This window comes from Brachyhypopomus gauderio, chromosome 3 (genome assembly GCF_052324685.1).
Source record: "Brachyhypopomus gauderio isolate BG-103 chromosome 3, BGAUD_0.2, whole genome shotgun sequence".
Taxonomy (NCBI): domain Eukaryota; kingdom Metazoa; phylum Chordata; class Actinopteri; order Gymnotiformes; family Hypopomidae; genus Brachyhypopomus; species Brachyhypopomus gauderio.
Window position 1 is genome coordinate 759,589 of NC_135213.1, and position 15,766 is coordinate 775,354.

The following is a 15,766-nucleotide window of genomic DNA, read 5'->3' on the forward strand; positions in this document are numbered from 1 at the left end:
GGGGTTCAAAGACTAGCCGGGGCAAGGTGGTCTCAAAGAGGACCGGTAGACTTGTGAACAAGAAATCTTTCACAGTAAATCCTCGTGTCTCCACACTCCTAAAGAATCTCATGGACTTTCAGTGGGACTTCATTTAGGCAAGCAATTTTTCACACTCGCACTAATGCATTCACTAGTAGTGTGTGCAGATAGAGGAAATTTTACCAGTTTTGGGCTGTTTAATTTAATTTTGTTTTGTTTTTAAATTTATTTTATTATTAGCACATTTAATTTTTTAAAGGAACATTTTAGTTTAATTTTACTGGCCTCTCCCAGAAAAATAAGTCCTTTAATCATTGTTTTTTTTTTTTTTTTGAGTTTGAAAATGAGACGGGATCGATTGCCAGATTATTCAGACAATTCACTGAATTGAGTTTGAATTCACAGAATTTGTTCTGAGGTTGTGATTGTTATCATTTTGTTTAATAAATAATATACTTGAACATTTTTATGCTGGACTTATTTTTGGTCAGTTTAGTTTATTTTTTAGAAATCTAATTTGTATGTCAGTGAAGTAATTTCACAGATTACTTACTTAAATTGGACAGCTGTCATGGGGAAAATTTTTATTTATTCAGAATACAGTATACAGACACTAAAATGACAGTCAATTTCATGGTATGTTAATACAATGGTAAAAATCTGTAATTCAGAATATAGTATAGAAACTGTAAAATTACAGTAAAGAGCTGGAAACCCTGCTGCCAGTATTTTACTGTATTTACTGAAATTCACGGTATTTTAATGTATTTTATACAACAGTAAGAAACTGTAATTTAAAATACAGTACAGAAGCTGTAAAAATTACAGTATAGAGCTGGAAACACAGCTGCCAGTATTTTACCGTATTTACAGAAATTCACGGTATTTTAATGTATTTTCATACAACAGTAAGAAACTGTAATTTAAAATACAGTACAGAAGCTGTAAAAATTACAGTAAATAGCTGGAAACCCTGCTGCCAGTATTTTACTGTAATATTACGGGTAAATTTTTTACAGTGTGTATAGTGGTGGATGGAAGCAGACATTTGGCCTGAAGTTTTAGGTAAAACTGGGCTAGACATCTCAAGAACAGAGGTTCATCAATGATTTCTGGGCAGACCTCTTCAGTACTTTCCTCAAAATGAGGAGGAGCACCTATCTGCATATCAGACTGTTCTGCAACAAAGGGGCAGTCAGGGTTTACAATGGAGTTAACAAGGTTTTGTTCCCCATGATCTTTGTGCTTCCTAGATATGTGAGAAGTAAAGGTAGACACAACTGCAAACTTTCTGTTACACTGTTGAAATGGACAAGACACTTCTTTTCCCTCCCTAATGTGCGTTTTCAAATGAGCAAAAAAGCTCTTCAAATTTTCACACCTGATATCACATAAATCAACATGACAAGTCAAGTCTAATATGGCAAATAGCCTAGATGTAATTCCAGAGTTTCGTTTATGTCGATATGTGTGAGTTTTAAATGCTGAAAATTTTTGGAAGGTTCTTTTACAATCTGAAAAACCACACTTAAAGGCTATATTGGCTACATGCCTGTGAATTCGCATGTGCCGAACATGTGCAACAACCGTTCTAGCTTCATGTCCACAAACCTGGCAAATCATTTTAAAATTCGGATGTCATGCATCCAAATAAAAACTCCAAGAATGCTTTAGAAGTAGAAGACATGAATAATTACTACATTAATATTAGTTTGTGTCACTATTAGCAGCAATTAATTATGTGGGCTAACATTTAAGACCAACCTGTTCTACTTGTGCAATTAAAAAAAAATTCTTTCAATGATTAATGACTCCCACAAGGCCAAACAAAAGCAATTTATCAAAGTGAGCAACCCTTCTGGTTGCACTTGCACTATCAAGCTACTAGGGAGCAAATAAAAATTCTCGCAATATGGTAAAAATTACCTTCATAATAATAAACCACAGGGGAATAAATACAAAGGCAGCTTCAAATGATAGTTAAGCAATTAATGAAAAAAAAAATTGTACTAACTAAGTTAACATATAGGCTAACATGTTGATTTAGGTTACTAAATAAATATTAGCTGTAGCGAACCAGACAGCTCTCACATTCAATGCTAGCTAAAACTTAATGGTGTAGAGTTAGACATCTAATCTGTTAATCAATCTGAAAGTCCACAGAACAAAACACCACTTTGTTTGACTGAGGCAGCTTACCTTGTTAATGATACACCCGGGAAGAGTAATCCTCAGGGCTTTTTTACAACGGCAGCATCTGAATGTGGGCGGAGCTGAAGGCGGCTTTGAGAAAATACTGTTCTGTACCGTAAAATGATTTACTTCTTTTTAGCATACGGTAATACTGTAAATAACTATTTCCTTTTCACAGTATTACCGTATTTTACAAAAAACAGCATTTTACTGTTGTAATTTAGCTGTTTTTTTACAGTATTAACATATTTTACAAAAAACAGCATTTTACTGTTGTAATTTAGCTGTTTTTTTACAGGAATTTTTTACAGTGCAAACAATTGTTGAACATCTGCAAGAAATACATGATATAAGCCAGTCACATTTACTTTTCAAACTGAAAGAGAGGCTGGCTACACTTGGGGTTCATGAAGCAGACATAAGTGCCGTTATTGATGTATTAAAAAATGAAGATCTCTTTCGAAGATGCAATTCTCACACCCTGAAAACTAACCAGAGAAGGAAAACAGTTTTCAAAAATAATTTCAATTACATTGAACCAATTCCAATTTGTCTGGGGCAGAATAAGGCAGGCAAAGAATGTTTTGCACAGTATGTTCCAATTAAAGAAACGATCAAGTCTCTATTTCAGATTGACTCAATTAGGGAACATCATAAACAAGTGTCCACATCATTCCAAGCTAAAGATATCCTTCAGGATGTTTGGGATGGAAAACACTTGTCAGAAAATGTGTTGTTTCATGCAGAGAATTCATTTGGATTGATCCTATATCAGGATGCCTTAGAAGTAGCCAACCCTCTGGGATCTGGGAAGAAGAAACACAAAATACTTTGTGTGTATGCTACTCTTGCAGATATTGCACCACATCATAGATCAAGCATTGACCAACTGCAGCTTGTTCTACTTTGCAGAGAGCAGGATTTCAAGCATTTTGGTCAAGAGAAAGTCTTGGGTCCCTTGATAAAAGGTCTTAAAGATCTAGAGATGGGTGGCATTGCTTTTCCTGATGGACAGGTTTGCAAGGGAATATTGTGTTCCATTGTTGGGGACAATCCAGGTGCACATAATATAGGAGGATTCATAGAAAATTTTAGTAAGAGTGAATACTTCTGTAGGTATTGTACCATTGACAGAGCAACTTTTCAAGCAGATCCCCTTTTCAAAGGCGTTAAGCGAACAGTGCAGTTACATAGAGACCACCTCCAGTCTCTGAGTGATAATGCAGCTTTGAGTTCCAGTGGTGGTGTCAAATTTGATTCTGTGTTTAATCAACTAAGCTATTTTCATGTCTGTCAGCCAGGGTTACCTCCATGTCTTGGTCACGACCTTTTTGAAGGGGTTGTATCTTCTGATTTGTCATTATACATTCGTTATCTTGTAACAGTGGACAAGCAATTCACATATAGGGAACTGAATCAACGGATAAATCAATTCAAGTACTTGGGTAATGATGGTAACAACAAACCCAGTGAGGTTAGTGCAGGGGGAGAAAAGCTATCTGGCCATGCTGCACAAAACTGGTGTTTACTCAGGATGCTGCCAGTCTTAATCAGAGACAAAATCAGTAATCCAAGTGAGAGTGAAATATGGAGGCTGATTTTGCAGCTAAGAGAGATTGTTGAGCTCATATGTGCACCAGCTATTTTTACTGGTCAAGTAGCCTATTTAGGAGTTCTAATGGAGGAATATCTGTATTCTCGAAGGCAAGCCTTTCCTACTCAACCACTAAAACCCAAGCATCATTACCTTAGTCATTATCCTGAGCTGATCATTCACTTTGGGCCTCTCATACGTCTATGGACTCTAAGATTTGAGAGCAAACATACATATTTTAAGCAATGTGCCAGAAAATTGCACAACTTTAAAAATCTTTGTGGAACCCTAGCAGAGAGACATCAGCTGTTGCAGGCATTTCTTTATGCTGGAAATTTTTTTCCAGCAGATGTTGCTGTGGTCAAAAGCGCAGAGTTTTTTTTAGGTGACTATAATGATGAGATTAGACAAGCAGTTTCGCATCTCAACTTTGAGTCTCTCAACACTGAGATAGCACATGAAGTTACAGTGAAGGGCACAAAATACAAAAAGAACATGTACATCTTGATTGGTGAACAAGAAGACCTTGTAGTGGGAAAAATTAAAGTAATTCTCGTTCATGAGGGTTTAGAAATACATTTTATTACAGAGGAGCGTCAGGCTGTGCGTCTTCCTGACATGGGTGCTTATAGTCTTAAACCATTAGGGAAAATGTGCTGTGTTAACCACAAGAATCTGCTAGATTACTACCCCTTGCCTGAGTACATGGTGTGGGGCATGCCATTACTAATTCTTCACCATACCTTTCTGTCCTTGTACAAAGATGTCCCTCTTGATTGAAGACATAAAGGCCATCATTCTCAAGGCTTTGCCCAATATTTCTGAAGAAACTTGTGGACAGCTGATCTCTATACTTCAGAATTGTGGAGTAGAAAATAAAGACGACCTACGATATGTACAACAAGAAGATATTTGTGAAGTCTTGCCAGTAATTCAACTCAGGAAACTACTAGAGGCCTTCAAATTGGGTAATGTAGACCTTAATATATCATAAGGGTGGATCAGTGGTTTTCAGTTCTGTTCTAGACTACACTGACTACAAAGATGGTTCCTGAATTGTTCTGTAATAAAATGAATGGTTCTATGTAGAACATTTCATGCTTAAATTGTTGTTTGCATTACAAAATGGTTCTTCATATTGATGGGGAATGTGTTTTATGTAGTTCCACCTTTTGAAAATGGCTCCGAATATAGCACCAAACAGTTATCATCTATGCACTGGCTTGCACATTTTGGAGATTCCTCTGCTTGAACCACAAATTATTTAACTAATTACCATATTAACATGCTGTTTGACTTTAAATGGGTGTGATCAAGCAAGCAAAAATACTTTTAACTATTAAATACTATAAAAACTACTTCAACCACGATTGACAACCACATAATTTATGTCTTTTTGCTTATTGTTTATCTAATGACATATTTGTAGTAAAGAAAATTTTAATTAAATGTAAATTAAACTTCTACCTTTATTTATTTTGTTGCCTTTCAGAGGCAGAGACCCTCACTTTGAATATGGAAGTAATATCAAGCCATTCACCACTCTCCAGCCCAACAGCATGTTCTAATCCATCACTGCATTCAGATTCTTTTCTTTCGCATGGATATGAAGAGTCAAGCTCACCCTCCACATCACTGTCTTCAGAAACAGACAGCAGAAGCCCAAATACCAGACCATTACACATTGCAAAGACATGGCCTGAAAGATTTCAAGTCCCATGGGAGAAAATGCCGCCAGAAATACAAACAGCAATTTCCTCTGGTAAGAGACCTAAACCTCCAGAACGCCGTCAGATGGTCAGAATTCTTGTAAGTGAGATGCGCAAGTTTGAGTTGTGCCCTACACGAGCACAGTGTCTCACTGTCTGTAGAAACATTATTAGGCAGTATCCTAATAGTTTTGCAGACATGTTTCCTGATGGTTCAGTAATGGCTGGAGGTTATACATCACTGCTTATACAAGTCAAGACACGTATTGAGAATCTGAACCGTGAGAGTAACATACGCCATAGAGCCTCAGCATCAAACACTGGAGGTAAGATGAGGCCGACTGACACTTATGGTTGTGTGAGATTTCAGCCTCAATTCCCGCCTGAAGAAACAGAGGAAACAGTGGAGGCAAAACGTCAAAGATTACAGGAGATTTATAGTCAGGAGGGAATGGGTGGAGTAGAGAAATCTGAAGTAAAAAATCTAATGGAGACTACATTCTGTCTTCTGCGTCAGCATCTAAATACAGCACCACCACCTTCAGTCCAAGACTTGAGAAGCCAGTGGCCTTACCTCTTTAATCAGAAGTCAATCTTCTGCCATTTTCAGATGCTCACTGAGATTAATGTGTTGCGAGCTTTGGAGATTTCCATGGCAGAATGTGGAGGACCGATTACAGAATACTTTAAATCAAAATCTAAAGATGCAAATGTAAAAGCTGTCCTCTCGAAAACTGAAGATGTCGAGGAACCAATCCGTGTTGTACAGCTACTTATGACACACTTTCAAGAGAATACCAGTGGGCTCATTTTTCATGCAGATGTGAGTTTACTTTTTGTTTTCTTTTGTTAGAATTTGTGTTTAATCTCGGTGTTATACTTAGGATATGAATCTTTTCATTTTCTTCAGACCAGTGCCACTGCAGCAGATGTTGAGAGGACTCTAACACTCCCTGCAAGTCCTCGTCTGATACTTCTTGGTATGTATATCTGTGTATGACTTTTGCATATTACTTTTATTCAGCAAAGCAATGTTATCAATACTTTAGTCAAATTAAGTAATTGGAGAAAAATTATATTTTTAATGCAAAATACTTCGTCAAGTAACTTTTGCACAGTCAGACTCACTCAGAGTCACAATCTCTCACTTAACTTACTCTCACTTGCACTCACACACACTCATTCTCACTCATATTCAGTCTCACGCATACTCATCCACTTAACTAACTCTCACCTTCACTCACTCACTCTCACACACTCACTTACCCTAACTGACTTTTAAACTCCAACCTAAAAAATTCACAATGAAGCCAGACTAGTCAAGTAGAGCATGGCATGCCCTTTTCCAATGAGCCCTGGATTGCATTAACCTTCAGCAAACCGGAGGTATGACCCTGAAAACACCACGCTTCTCAAGACTTTCTTTTTTGTTAGTGTCATATTCTCATGACCAGTAGCAGTAAAATCAACTAGTTGACTATTTTGTGTAACCCCTAACTCACACTCCAACACACACACACACATACTCACTGTTTAGCAGGCTAAATCCACAAGGAGTGCTGATGCTTTGCTTTGCTTTAATAACATGTGTCATTGTTAGTTAAAACAATGTTTTTTTTATGCAAGGAACAGACCAGGTCATTCAAGGCTGGATGATTAGTCTTGAGGGTCATGTCATTTGTGAGGGCATCCTACCTGCATTCTTGACTGGGCTTGCAACTTTGTTTGCAATGTACTACGTGTTCAACTTGCAGTACCAGGAGGAGGCATCTTGTACTTTGGAGTTCATTCAGAGGTAAGACATTTTGTGTCTTATATCTGTATTTGTGCGTGCTTCATTTCCCAAATCACTCTGAAAGTCACCAACCAATTATTATTTTTATACTGTTGTCTCTCCAGGCGCTTTGTTGGGATAAATCCAGAGAGGGGTTCAAAGACTAGCCGGGGCAAGGTGGTCTCAAAGAGGACCGGTAGACTTGTGAACAAGAAATCTTTCACAGTAAATCCTCGTGTCTCCACACTCCTAAAGAATCTCATGGACTTTCAGTGGGACTTCATTTAGGCAAGCAATTTTTCACACTCGCACTAATGCATTCACTAGTAGTGTGTGCAGATAGAGGAAATTTTACCAGTTTTGGGCTGTTTAATTTAATTTTGTTTTGTTTTTAAATTTATTTTATTATTAGCACATTTAATTTTTTAAAGGAACATTTTAGTTTAATTTTACTGGCCTCTCCCAGAAAAATAAGTCCTTTAATCATTGTTTTTTTTTTTTTTTTGAGTTTGAAAATGAGACGGGATCGATTGCCAGATTATTCAGACAATTCACTGAATTGAGTTTGAATTCACAGAATTTGTTCTGAGGTTGTGATTGTTATCATTTTGTTTAATAAATAATATACTTGAACATTTTTATGCTGGACTTATTTTTGGTCAGTTTAGTTTATTTTTTAGAAATCTAATTTGTATGTCAGTGAAGTAATTTCACAGATTACTTACTTAAATTGGACAGCTGTCATGGGGAAAATTTTTATTTATTCAGAATACAGTATACAGACACTAAAATGACAGTCAATTTCATGGTATGTTAATACAATGGTAAAAATCTGTAATTCAGAATATAGTATAGAAACTGTAAAATTACAGTAAAGAGCTGGAAACCCTGCTGCCAGTATTTTACTGTATTTACTGAAATTCACGGTATTTTAATGTATTTTATACAACAGTAAGAAACTGTAATTTAAAATACAGTACAGAAGCTGTAAAAATTACAGTATAGAGCTGGAAACACAGCTGCCAGTATTTTACCGTATTTACAGAAATTCACGGTATTTTAATGTATTTTCATACAACAGTAAGAAACTGTAATTTAAAATACAGTACAGAAGCTGTAAAAATTACAGTAAATAGCTGGAAACCCTGCTGCCAGTATTTTACTGTAATATTACGGGTAAATTTTTTACAGTGTGTATAGTGGTGGATGGAAGCAGACATTTGGCCTGAAGTTTTAGGTAAAACTGGGCTAGACATCTCAAGAACAGAGGTTCATCAATGATTTCTGGGCAGACCTCTTCAGTACTTTCCTCAAAATGAGGAGGAGCACCTATCTGCATATCAGACTGTTCTGCAACAAAGGGGCAGTCAGGGTTTACAATGGAGTTAACAAGGTTTTGTTCCCCATGATCTTTGTGCTTCCTAGATATGTGAGAAGTAAAGGTAGACACAACTGCAAACTTTCTGTTACACTGTTGAAATGGACAAGACACTTCTTTTCCCTCCCTAATGTGCGTTTTCAAATGAGCAAAAAAGCTCTTCAAATTTTCACACCTGATATCACATAAATCAACATGACAAGTCAAGTCTAATATGGCAAATAGCCTAGATGTAATTCCAGAGTTTCGTTTATGTCGATATGTGTGAGTTTTAAATGCTGAAAATTTTTGGAAGGTTCTTTTACAATCTGAAAAACCACACTTAAAGGCTATATTGGCTACATGCCTGTGAATTCGCATGTGCCGAACATGTGCAACAACCGTTCTAGCTTCATGTCCACAAACCTGGCAAATCATTTTAAAATTCGGATGTCATGCATCCAAATAAAAACTCCAAGAATGCTTTAGAAGTAGAAGACATGAATAATTACTACATTAATATTAGTTTGTGTCACTATTAGCAGCAATTAATTATGTGGGCTAACATTTAAGACCAACCTGTTCTACTTGTGCAATTAAAAAAAAATTCTTTCAATGATTAATGACTCCCACAAGGCCAAACAAAAGCAATTTATCAAAGTGAGCAACCCTTCTGGTTGCACTTGCACTATCAAGCTACTAGGGAGCAAATAAAAATTCTCGCAATATGGTAAAAATTACCTTCATAATAATAAACCACAGGGGAATAAATACAAAGGCAGCTTCAAATGATAGTTAAGCAATTAATGAAAAAAAAAATTGTACTAAGTTAACATATAGGCTAACATGTTGATTTAGGTTACTAAATAAATATTAGCTGTAGCGAACCAGACAGCTCTCACATTCAATGCTAGCTAAAACTTAATGGTGTAGAGTTAGACATCTAATCTGTTAATCAATCTGAAAGTCCACAGAACAAAACACCACTTTGTTTGACTGAGGCAGCTTACCTTGTTAATGATACACCCGGGAAGAGTAATCCTCAGGGCTTTTTTACAACGGCAGCATCTGAATGTGGGCGGAGCTGAAGGCGGCTTTGAGAAAATACTGTTCTGTACCGTAAAATGATTTACTTCTTTTTAGCATACGGTAATACTGTAAATAACTATTTCCTTTTCACAGTATTACCGTATTTTACAAAAAACAGCATTTTACTGTTGTAATTTAGCTGTTTTTTTACAGTATTAACATATTTTACAAAAAACAGCATTTTACTGTTGTAATTTAGCTGTTTTTTTACAGGAATTTTTTACAGTGCAAACAATTGTTGAACATCTGCAAGAAATACATGATATAAGCCAGTCACATTTACTTTTCAAACTGAAAGAGAGGCTGGCTACACTTGGGGTTCATGAAGCAGACATAAGTGCCGTTATTGATGTATTAAAAAATGAAGATCTCTTTCGAAGATGCAATTCTCACACCCTGAAAACTAACCAGAGAAGGAAAACAGTTTTCAAAAATAATTTCAATTACATTGAACCAATTCCAATTTGTCTGGGGCAGAATAAGGCAGGCAAAGAATGTTTTGCACAGTATGTTCCAATTAAAGAAACGATCAAGTCTCTATTTCAGATTGACTCAATTAGGGAACATCATAAACAAGTGTCCACATCATTCCAAGCTAAAGATATCCTTCAGGATGTTTGGGATGGAAAACACTTGTCAGAAAATGTGTTGTTTCATGCAGAGAATTCATTTGGATTGATCCTATATCAGGATGCCTTAGAAGTAGCCAACCCTCTGGGATCTGGGAAGAAGAAACACAAAATACTTTGTGTGTATGCTACTCTTGCAGATATTGCACCACATCATAGATCAAGCATTGACCAACTGCAGCTTGTTCTACTTTGCAGAGAGCAGGATTTCAAGCATTTTGGTCAAGAGAAAGTCTTGGGTCCCTTGATAAAAGGTCTTAAAGATCTAGAGATGGGTGGCATTGCTTTTCCTGATGGACAGGTTTGCAAGGGAATATTGTGTTCCATTGTTGGGGACAATCCAGGTGCACATAATATAGGAGGATTCATAGAAAATTTTAGTAAGAGTGAATACTTCTGTAGGTATTGTACCATTGACAGAGCAACTTTTCAAGCAGATCCCCTTTTCAAAGGCGTTAAGCGAACAGTGCAGTTACATAGAGACCACCTCCAGTCTCTGAGTGATAATGCAGCTTTGAGTTCCAGTGGTGGTGTCAAATTTGATTCTGTGTTTAATCAACTAAGCTATTTTCATGTCTGTCAGCCAGGGTTACCTCCATGTCTTGGTCACGACCTTTTTGAAGGGGTTGTATCTTCTGATTTGTCATTATACATTCGTTATCTTGTAACAGTGGACAAGCAATTCACATATAGGGAACTGAATCAACGGATAAATCAATTCAAGTACTTGGGTAATGATGGTAACAACAAACCCAGTGAGGTTAGTGCAGGGGGAGAAAAGCTATCTGGCCATGCTGCACAAAACTGGTGTTTACTCAGGATGCTGCCAGTCTTAATCAGAGACAAAATCAGTAATCCAAGTGAGAGTGAAATATGGAGGCTGATTTTGCAGCTAAGAGAGATTGTTGAGCTCATATGTGCACCAGCTATTTTTACTGGTCAAGTAGCCTATTTAGGAGTTCTAATGGAGGAATATCTGTATTCTCGAAGGCAAGCCTTTCCTACTCAACCACTAAAACCCAAGCATCATTACCTTAGTCATTATCCTGAGCTGATCATTCACTTTGGGCCTCTCATACGTCTATGGACTCTAAGATTTGAGAGCAAACATACATATTTTAAGCAATGTGCCAGAAAATTGCACAACTTTAAAAATCTTTGTGGAACCCTAGCAGAGAGACATCAGCTGTTGCAGGCATTTCTTTATGCTGGAAATTTTTTTCCAGCAGATGTTGCTGTGGTCAAAAGCGCAGAGTTTTTTTTAGGTGACTATAATGATGAGATTAGACAAGCAGTTTCGCATCTCAACTTTGAGTCTCTCAACACTGAGATAGCACATGAAGTTACAGTGAAGGGCACAAAATACAAAAAGAACATGTACATCTTGATTGGTGAACAAGAAGACCTTGTAGTGGGAAAAATTAAAGTAATTCTCGTTCATGAGGGTTTAGAAATACATTTTATTACAGAGGAGCGTCAGGCTGTGCGTCTTCCTGACATGGGTGCTTATAGTCTTAAACCATTAGGGAAAATGTGCTGTGTTAACCACAAGAATCTGCTAGATTACTACCCCTTGCCTGAGTACATGGTGTGGGGCATGCCATTACTAATTCTTCACCATACCTTTCTGTCCTTGTACAAAGATGTCCCTCTTGATTGAAGACATAAAGGCCATCATTCTCAAGGCTTTGCCCAATATTTCTGAAGAAACTTGTGGACAGCTGATCTCTATACTTCAGAATTGTGGAGTAGAAAATAAAGACGACCTACGATATGTACAACAAGAAGATATTTGTGAAGTCTTGCCAGTAATTCAACTCAGGAAACTACTAGAGGCCTTCAAATTGGGTAATGTAGACCTTAATATATCATAAGGGTGGATCAGTGGTTTTCAGTTCTGTTCTAGACTACACTGACTACAAAGATGGTTCCTGAATTGTTCTGTAATAAAATGAATGGTTCTATGTAGAACATTTCATGCTTAAATTGTTGTTTGCATTACAAAATGGTTCTTCATATTGATGGGGAATGTGTTTTATGTAGTTCCACCTTTTGAAAATGGCTCCGAATATAGCACCAAACAGTTATCATCTATGCACTGGCTTGCACATTTTGGAGATTCCTCTGCTTGAACCACAAATTATTTAACTAATTACCATATTAACATGCTGTTTGACTTTAAATGGGTGTGATCAAGCAAGCAAAAATACTTTTAACTATTAAATACTATAAAAACTACTTCAACCACGATTGACAACCACATAATTTATGTCTTTTTGCTTATTGTTTATCTAATGACATATTTGTAGTAAAGAAAATTTTAATTAAATGTAAATTAAACTTCTACCTTTATTTATTTTGTTGCCTTTCAGAGGCAGAGACCCTCACTTTGAATATGGAAGTAATATCAAGCCATTCACCACTCTCCAGCCCAACAGCATGTTCTAATCCATCACTGCATTCAGATTCTTTTCTTTCGCATGGATATGAAGAGTCAAGCTCACCCTCCACATCACTGTCTTCAGAAACAGACAGCAGAAGCCCAAATACCAGACCATTACACATTGCAAAGACATGGCCTGAAAGATTTCAAGTCCCATGGGAGAAAATGCCGCCAGAAATACAAACAGCAATTTCCTCTGGTAAGAGACCTAAACCTCCAGAACGCCGTCAGATGGTCAGAATTCTTGTAAGTGAGATGCGCAAGTTTGAGTTGTGCCCTACACGAGCACAGTGTCTCACTGTCTGTAGAAACATTATTAGGCAGTATCCTAATAGTTTTGCAGACATGTTTCCTGATGGTTCAGTAATGGCTGGAGGTTATACATCACTGCTTATACAAGTCAAGACACGTATTGAGAATCTGAACCGTGAGAGTAACATACGCCATAGAGCCTCAGCATCAAACACTGGAGGTAAGATGAGGCCGACTGACACTTATGGTTGTGTGAGATTTCAGCCTCAATTCCCGCCTGAAGAAACAGAGGAAACAGTGGAGGCAAAACGTCAAAGATTACAGGAGATTTATAGTCAGGAGGGAATGGGTGGAGTAGAGAAATCTGAAGTAAAAAATCTAATGGAGACTACATTCTGTCTTCTGCGTCAGCATCTAAATACAGCACCACCACCTTCAGTCCAAGACTTGAGAAGCCAGTGGCCTTACCTCTTTAATCAGAAGTCAATCTTCTGCCATTTTCAGATGCTCACTGAGATTAATGTGTTGCGAGCTTTGGAGATTTCCATGGCAGAATGTGGAGGACCGATTACAGAATACTTTAAATCAAAATCTAAAGATGCAAATGTAAAAGCTGTCCTCTCGAAAACTGAAGATGTCGAGGAACCAATCCGTGTTGTACAGCTACTTATGACACACTTTCAAGAGAATACCAGTGGGCTCATTTTTCATGCAGATGTGAGTTTACTTTTTGTTTTCTTTTGTTAGAATTTGTGTTTAATCTCGGTGTTATACTTAGGATATGAATCTTTTCATTTTCTTCAGACCAGTGCCACTGCAGCAGATGTTGAGAGGACTCTAACACTCCCTGCAAGTCCTCGTCTGATACTTCTTGGTATGTATATCTGTGTATGACTTTTGCATATTACTTTTATTCAGCAAAGCAATGTTATCAATACTTTAGTCAAATTAAGTAATTGGAGAAAAATTATATTTTTAATGCAAAATACTTCGTCAAGTAACTTTTGCACAGTCAGACTCACTCAGAGTCACAATCTCTCACTTAACTTACTCTCACTTGCACTCACACACACTCATTCTCACTCATATTCAGTCTCACGCATACTCATCCACTTAACTAACTCTCACCTTCACTCACTCACTCTCACACACTCACTTACCCTAACTGACTTTTAAACTCCAACCTAAAAAATTCACAATGAAGCCAGACTAGTCAAGTAGAGCATGGCATGCCCTTTTCCAATGAGCCCTGGATTGCATTAACCTTCAGCAAACCGGAGGTATGACCCTGAAAACACCACGCTTCTCAAGACTTTCTTTTTTGTTAGTGTCATATTCTCATGACCAGTAGCAGTAAAATCAACTAGTTGACTATTTTGTGTAACCCCTAACTCACACTCCAACACACACACACACATACTCACTGTTTAGCAGGCTAAATCCACAAGGAGTGCTGATGCTTTGCTTTGCTTTAATAACATGTGTCATTGTTAGTTAAAACAATGTTTTTTTTATGCAAGGAACAGACCAGGTCATTCAAGGCTGGATGATTAGTCTTGAGGGTCATGTCATTTGTGAGGGCATCCTACCTGCATTCTTGACTGGGCTTGCAACTTTGTTTGCAATGTACTACGTGTTCAACTTGCAGTACCAGGAGGAGGCATCTTGTACTTTGGAGTTCATTCAGAGGTAAGACATTTTGTGTCTTATATCTGTATTTGTGCGTGCTTCATTTCCCAAATCACTCTGAAAGTCACCAACCAATTATTATTTTTATACTGTTGTCTCTCCAGGCGCTTTGTTGGGATAAATCCAGAGAGGGGTTCAAAGACTAGCCGGGGCAAGGTGGTCTCAAAGAGGACCGGTAGACTTGTGAACAAGAAATCTTTCACAGTAAATCCTCGTGTCTCCACACTCCTAAAGAATCTCATGGACTTTCAGTGGGACTTCATTTAGGCAAGCAATTTTTCACACTCGCACTAATGCATTCACTAGTAGTGTGTGCAGATAGAGGAAATTTTACCAGTTTTGGGCTGTTTAATTTAATTTTGTTTTGTTTTTAAATTTATTTTATTATTAGCACATTTAATTTTTTAAAGGAACATTTTAGTTTAATTTTACTGGCCTCTCCCAGAAAAATAAGTCCTTTAATCATTGTTTTTTTTTTTTTTTTGAGTTTGAAAATGAGACGGGATCGATTGCCAGATTATTCAGACAATTCACTGAATTGAGTTTGAATTCACAGAATTTGTTCTGAGGTTGTGATTGTTATCATTTTGTTTAATAAATAATATACTTGAACATTTTTATGCTGGACTTATTTTTGGTCAGTTTAGTTTATTTTTTAGAAATCTAATTTGTATGTCAGTGAAGTAATTTCACAGATTACTTACTTAAATTGGACAGCTGTCATGGGGAAAATTTTTATTTATTCAGAATACAGTATACAGACACTAAAATGACAGTCAATTTCATGGTATGTTAATACAATGGTAAAAATCTGTAATTCAGAATATAGTATAGAAACTGTAAAATTACAGTAAAGAGCTGGAAACCCTGCTGCCAGTATTTTACTGTATTTACTGAAATTCACGGTATTTTAATGTATTTTATACAACAGTAAGAAACTGTAATTTAAAATACAGTACAGAAGCTGTAAAAATTACAGTATAGAGCTGGAAACACAGCTGCCAGTATTTTACCGT

The 15,766-nt window shown here is 36.9% G+C and overlaps 2 protein-coding genes across 9 annotated transcripts in view; both read left to right on the forward strand.

The window, feature by feature from the left end:
* On the forward strand, positions 1-15,362 carry LOC143509908 (uncharacterized). Of its 7 annotated transcripts, none has more exons than XM_076998784.1 (7): positions 1-137; positions 4,572-4,776; positions 5,301-6,340; positions 6,428-6,497; positions 7,144-7,312; positions 7,417-7,579; positions 12,010-12,144. In XM_076998784.1, the coding sequence occupies exons 2-6, from the start codon at positions 4,572-4,574 to the stop codon at positions 7,577-7,579; spliced, it is 1,647 nt and encodes a 548-aa protein (XP_076854899.1). In that variant the 5' UTR covers positions 1-137; the 3' UTR covers positions 12,010-12,144. The 7 variants fall into 7 exon arrangements, with proteins under 7 accessions (XP_076854899.1, XP_076854896.1, XP_076854900.1 ...); XM_076998778.1 differs by lacking the exons at positions 1-137; positions 6,428-6,497; positions 7,144-7,312; positions 7,417-7,579 and adding exons at positions 12,739-13,778; positions 13,866-13,935; positions 14,582-14,750; positions 14,855-15,362 and having other exon boundaries at positions 4,639-4,776; positions 5,301-5,570; positions 12,010-12,214; XM_076998779.1 differs by lacking the exons at positions 1-137; positions 6,428-6,497; positions 7,144-7,312; positions 7,417-7,579 and adding exons at positions 12,739-13,778; positions 13,866-13,935; positions 14,588-14,750; positions 14,855-15,362 and having other exon boundaries at positions 4,639-4,776; positions 5,301-5,570; positions 12,010-12,214.
* LOC143509909 (uncharacterized) overlaps positions 12,926-15,766 on the forward strand; it is a 17,315-nt gene continuing 14,474 nt past the window's right edge. Inside the window, exon 1 of one of the 2 annotated variants that reach the window (XM_076998788.1) lies at positions 12,926-13,008. The gene's annotated coding sequence lies outside the window, so the exon portion shown is untranslated. The remainder of the gene's footprint in view (positions 13,009-15,766) is intronic. The other variant, XM_076998786.1, reaches the window with a different exon arrangement.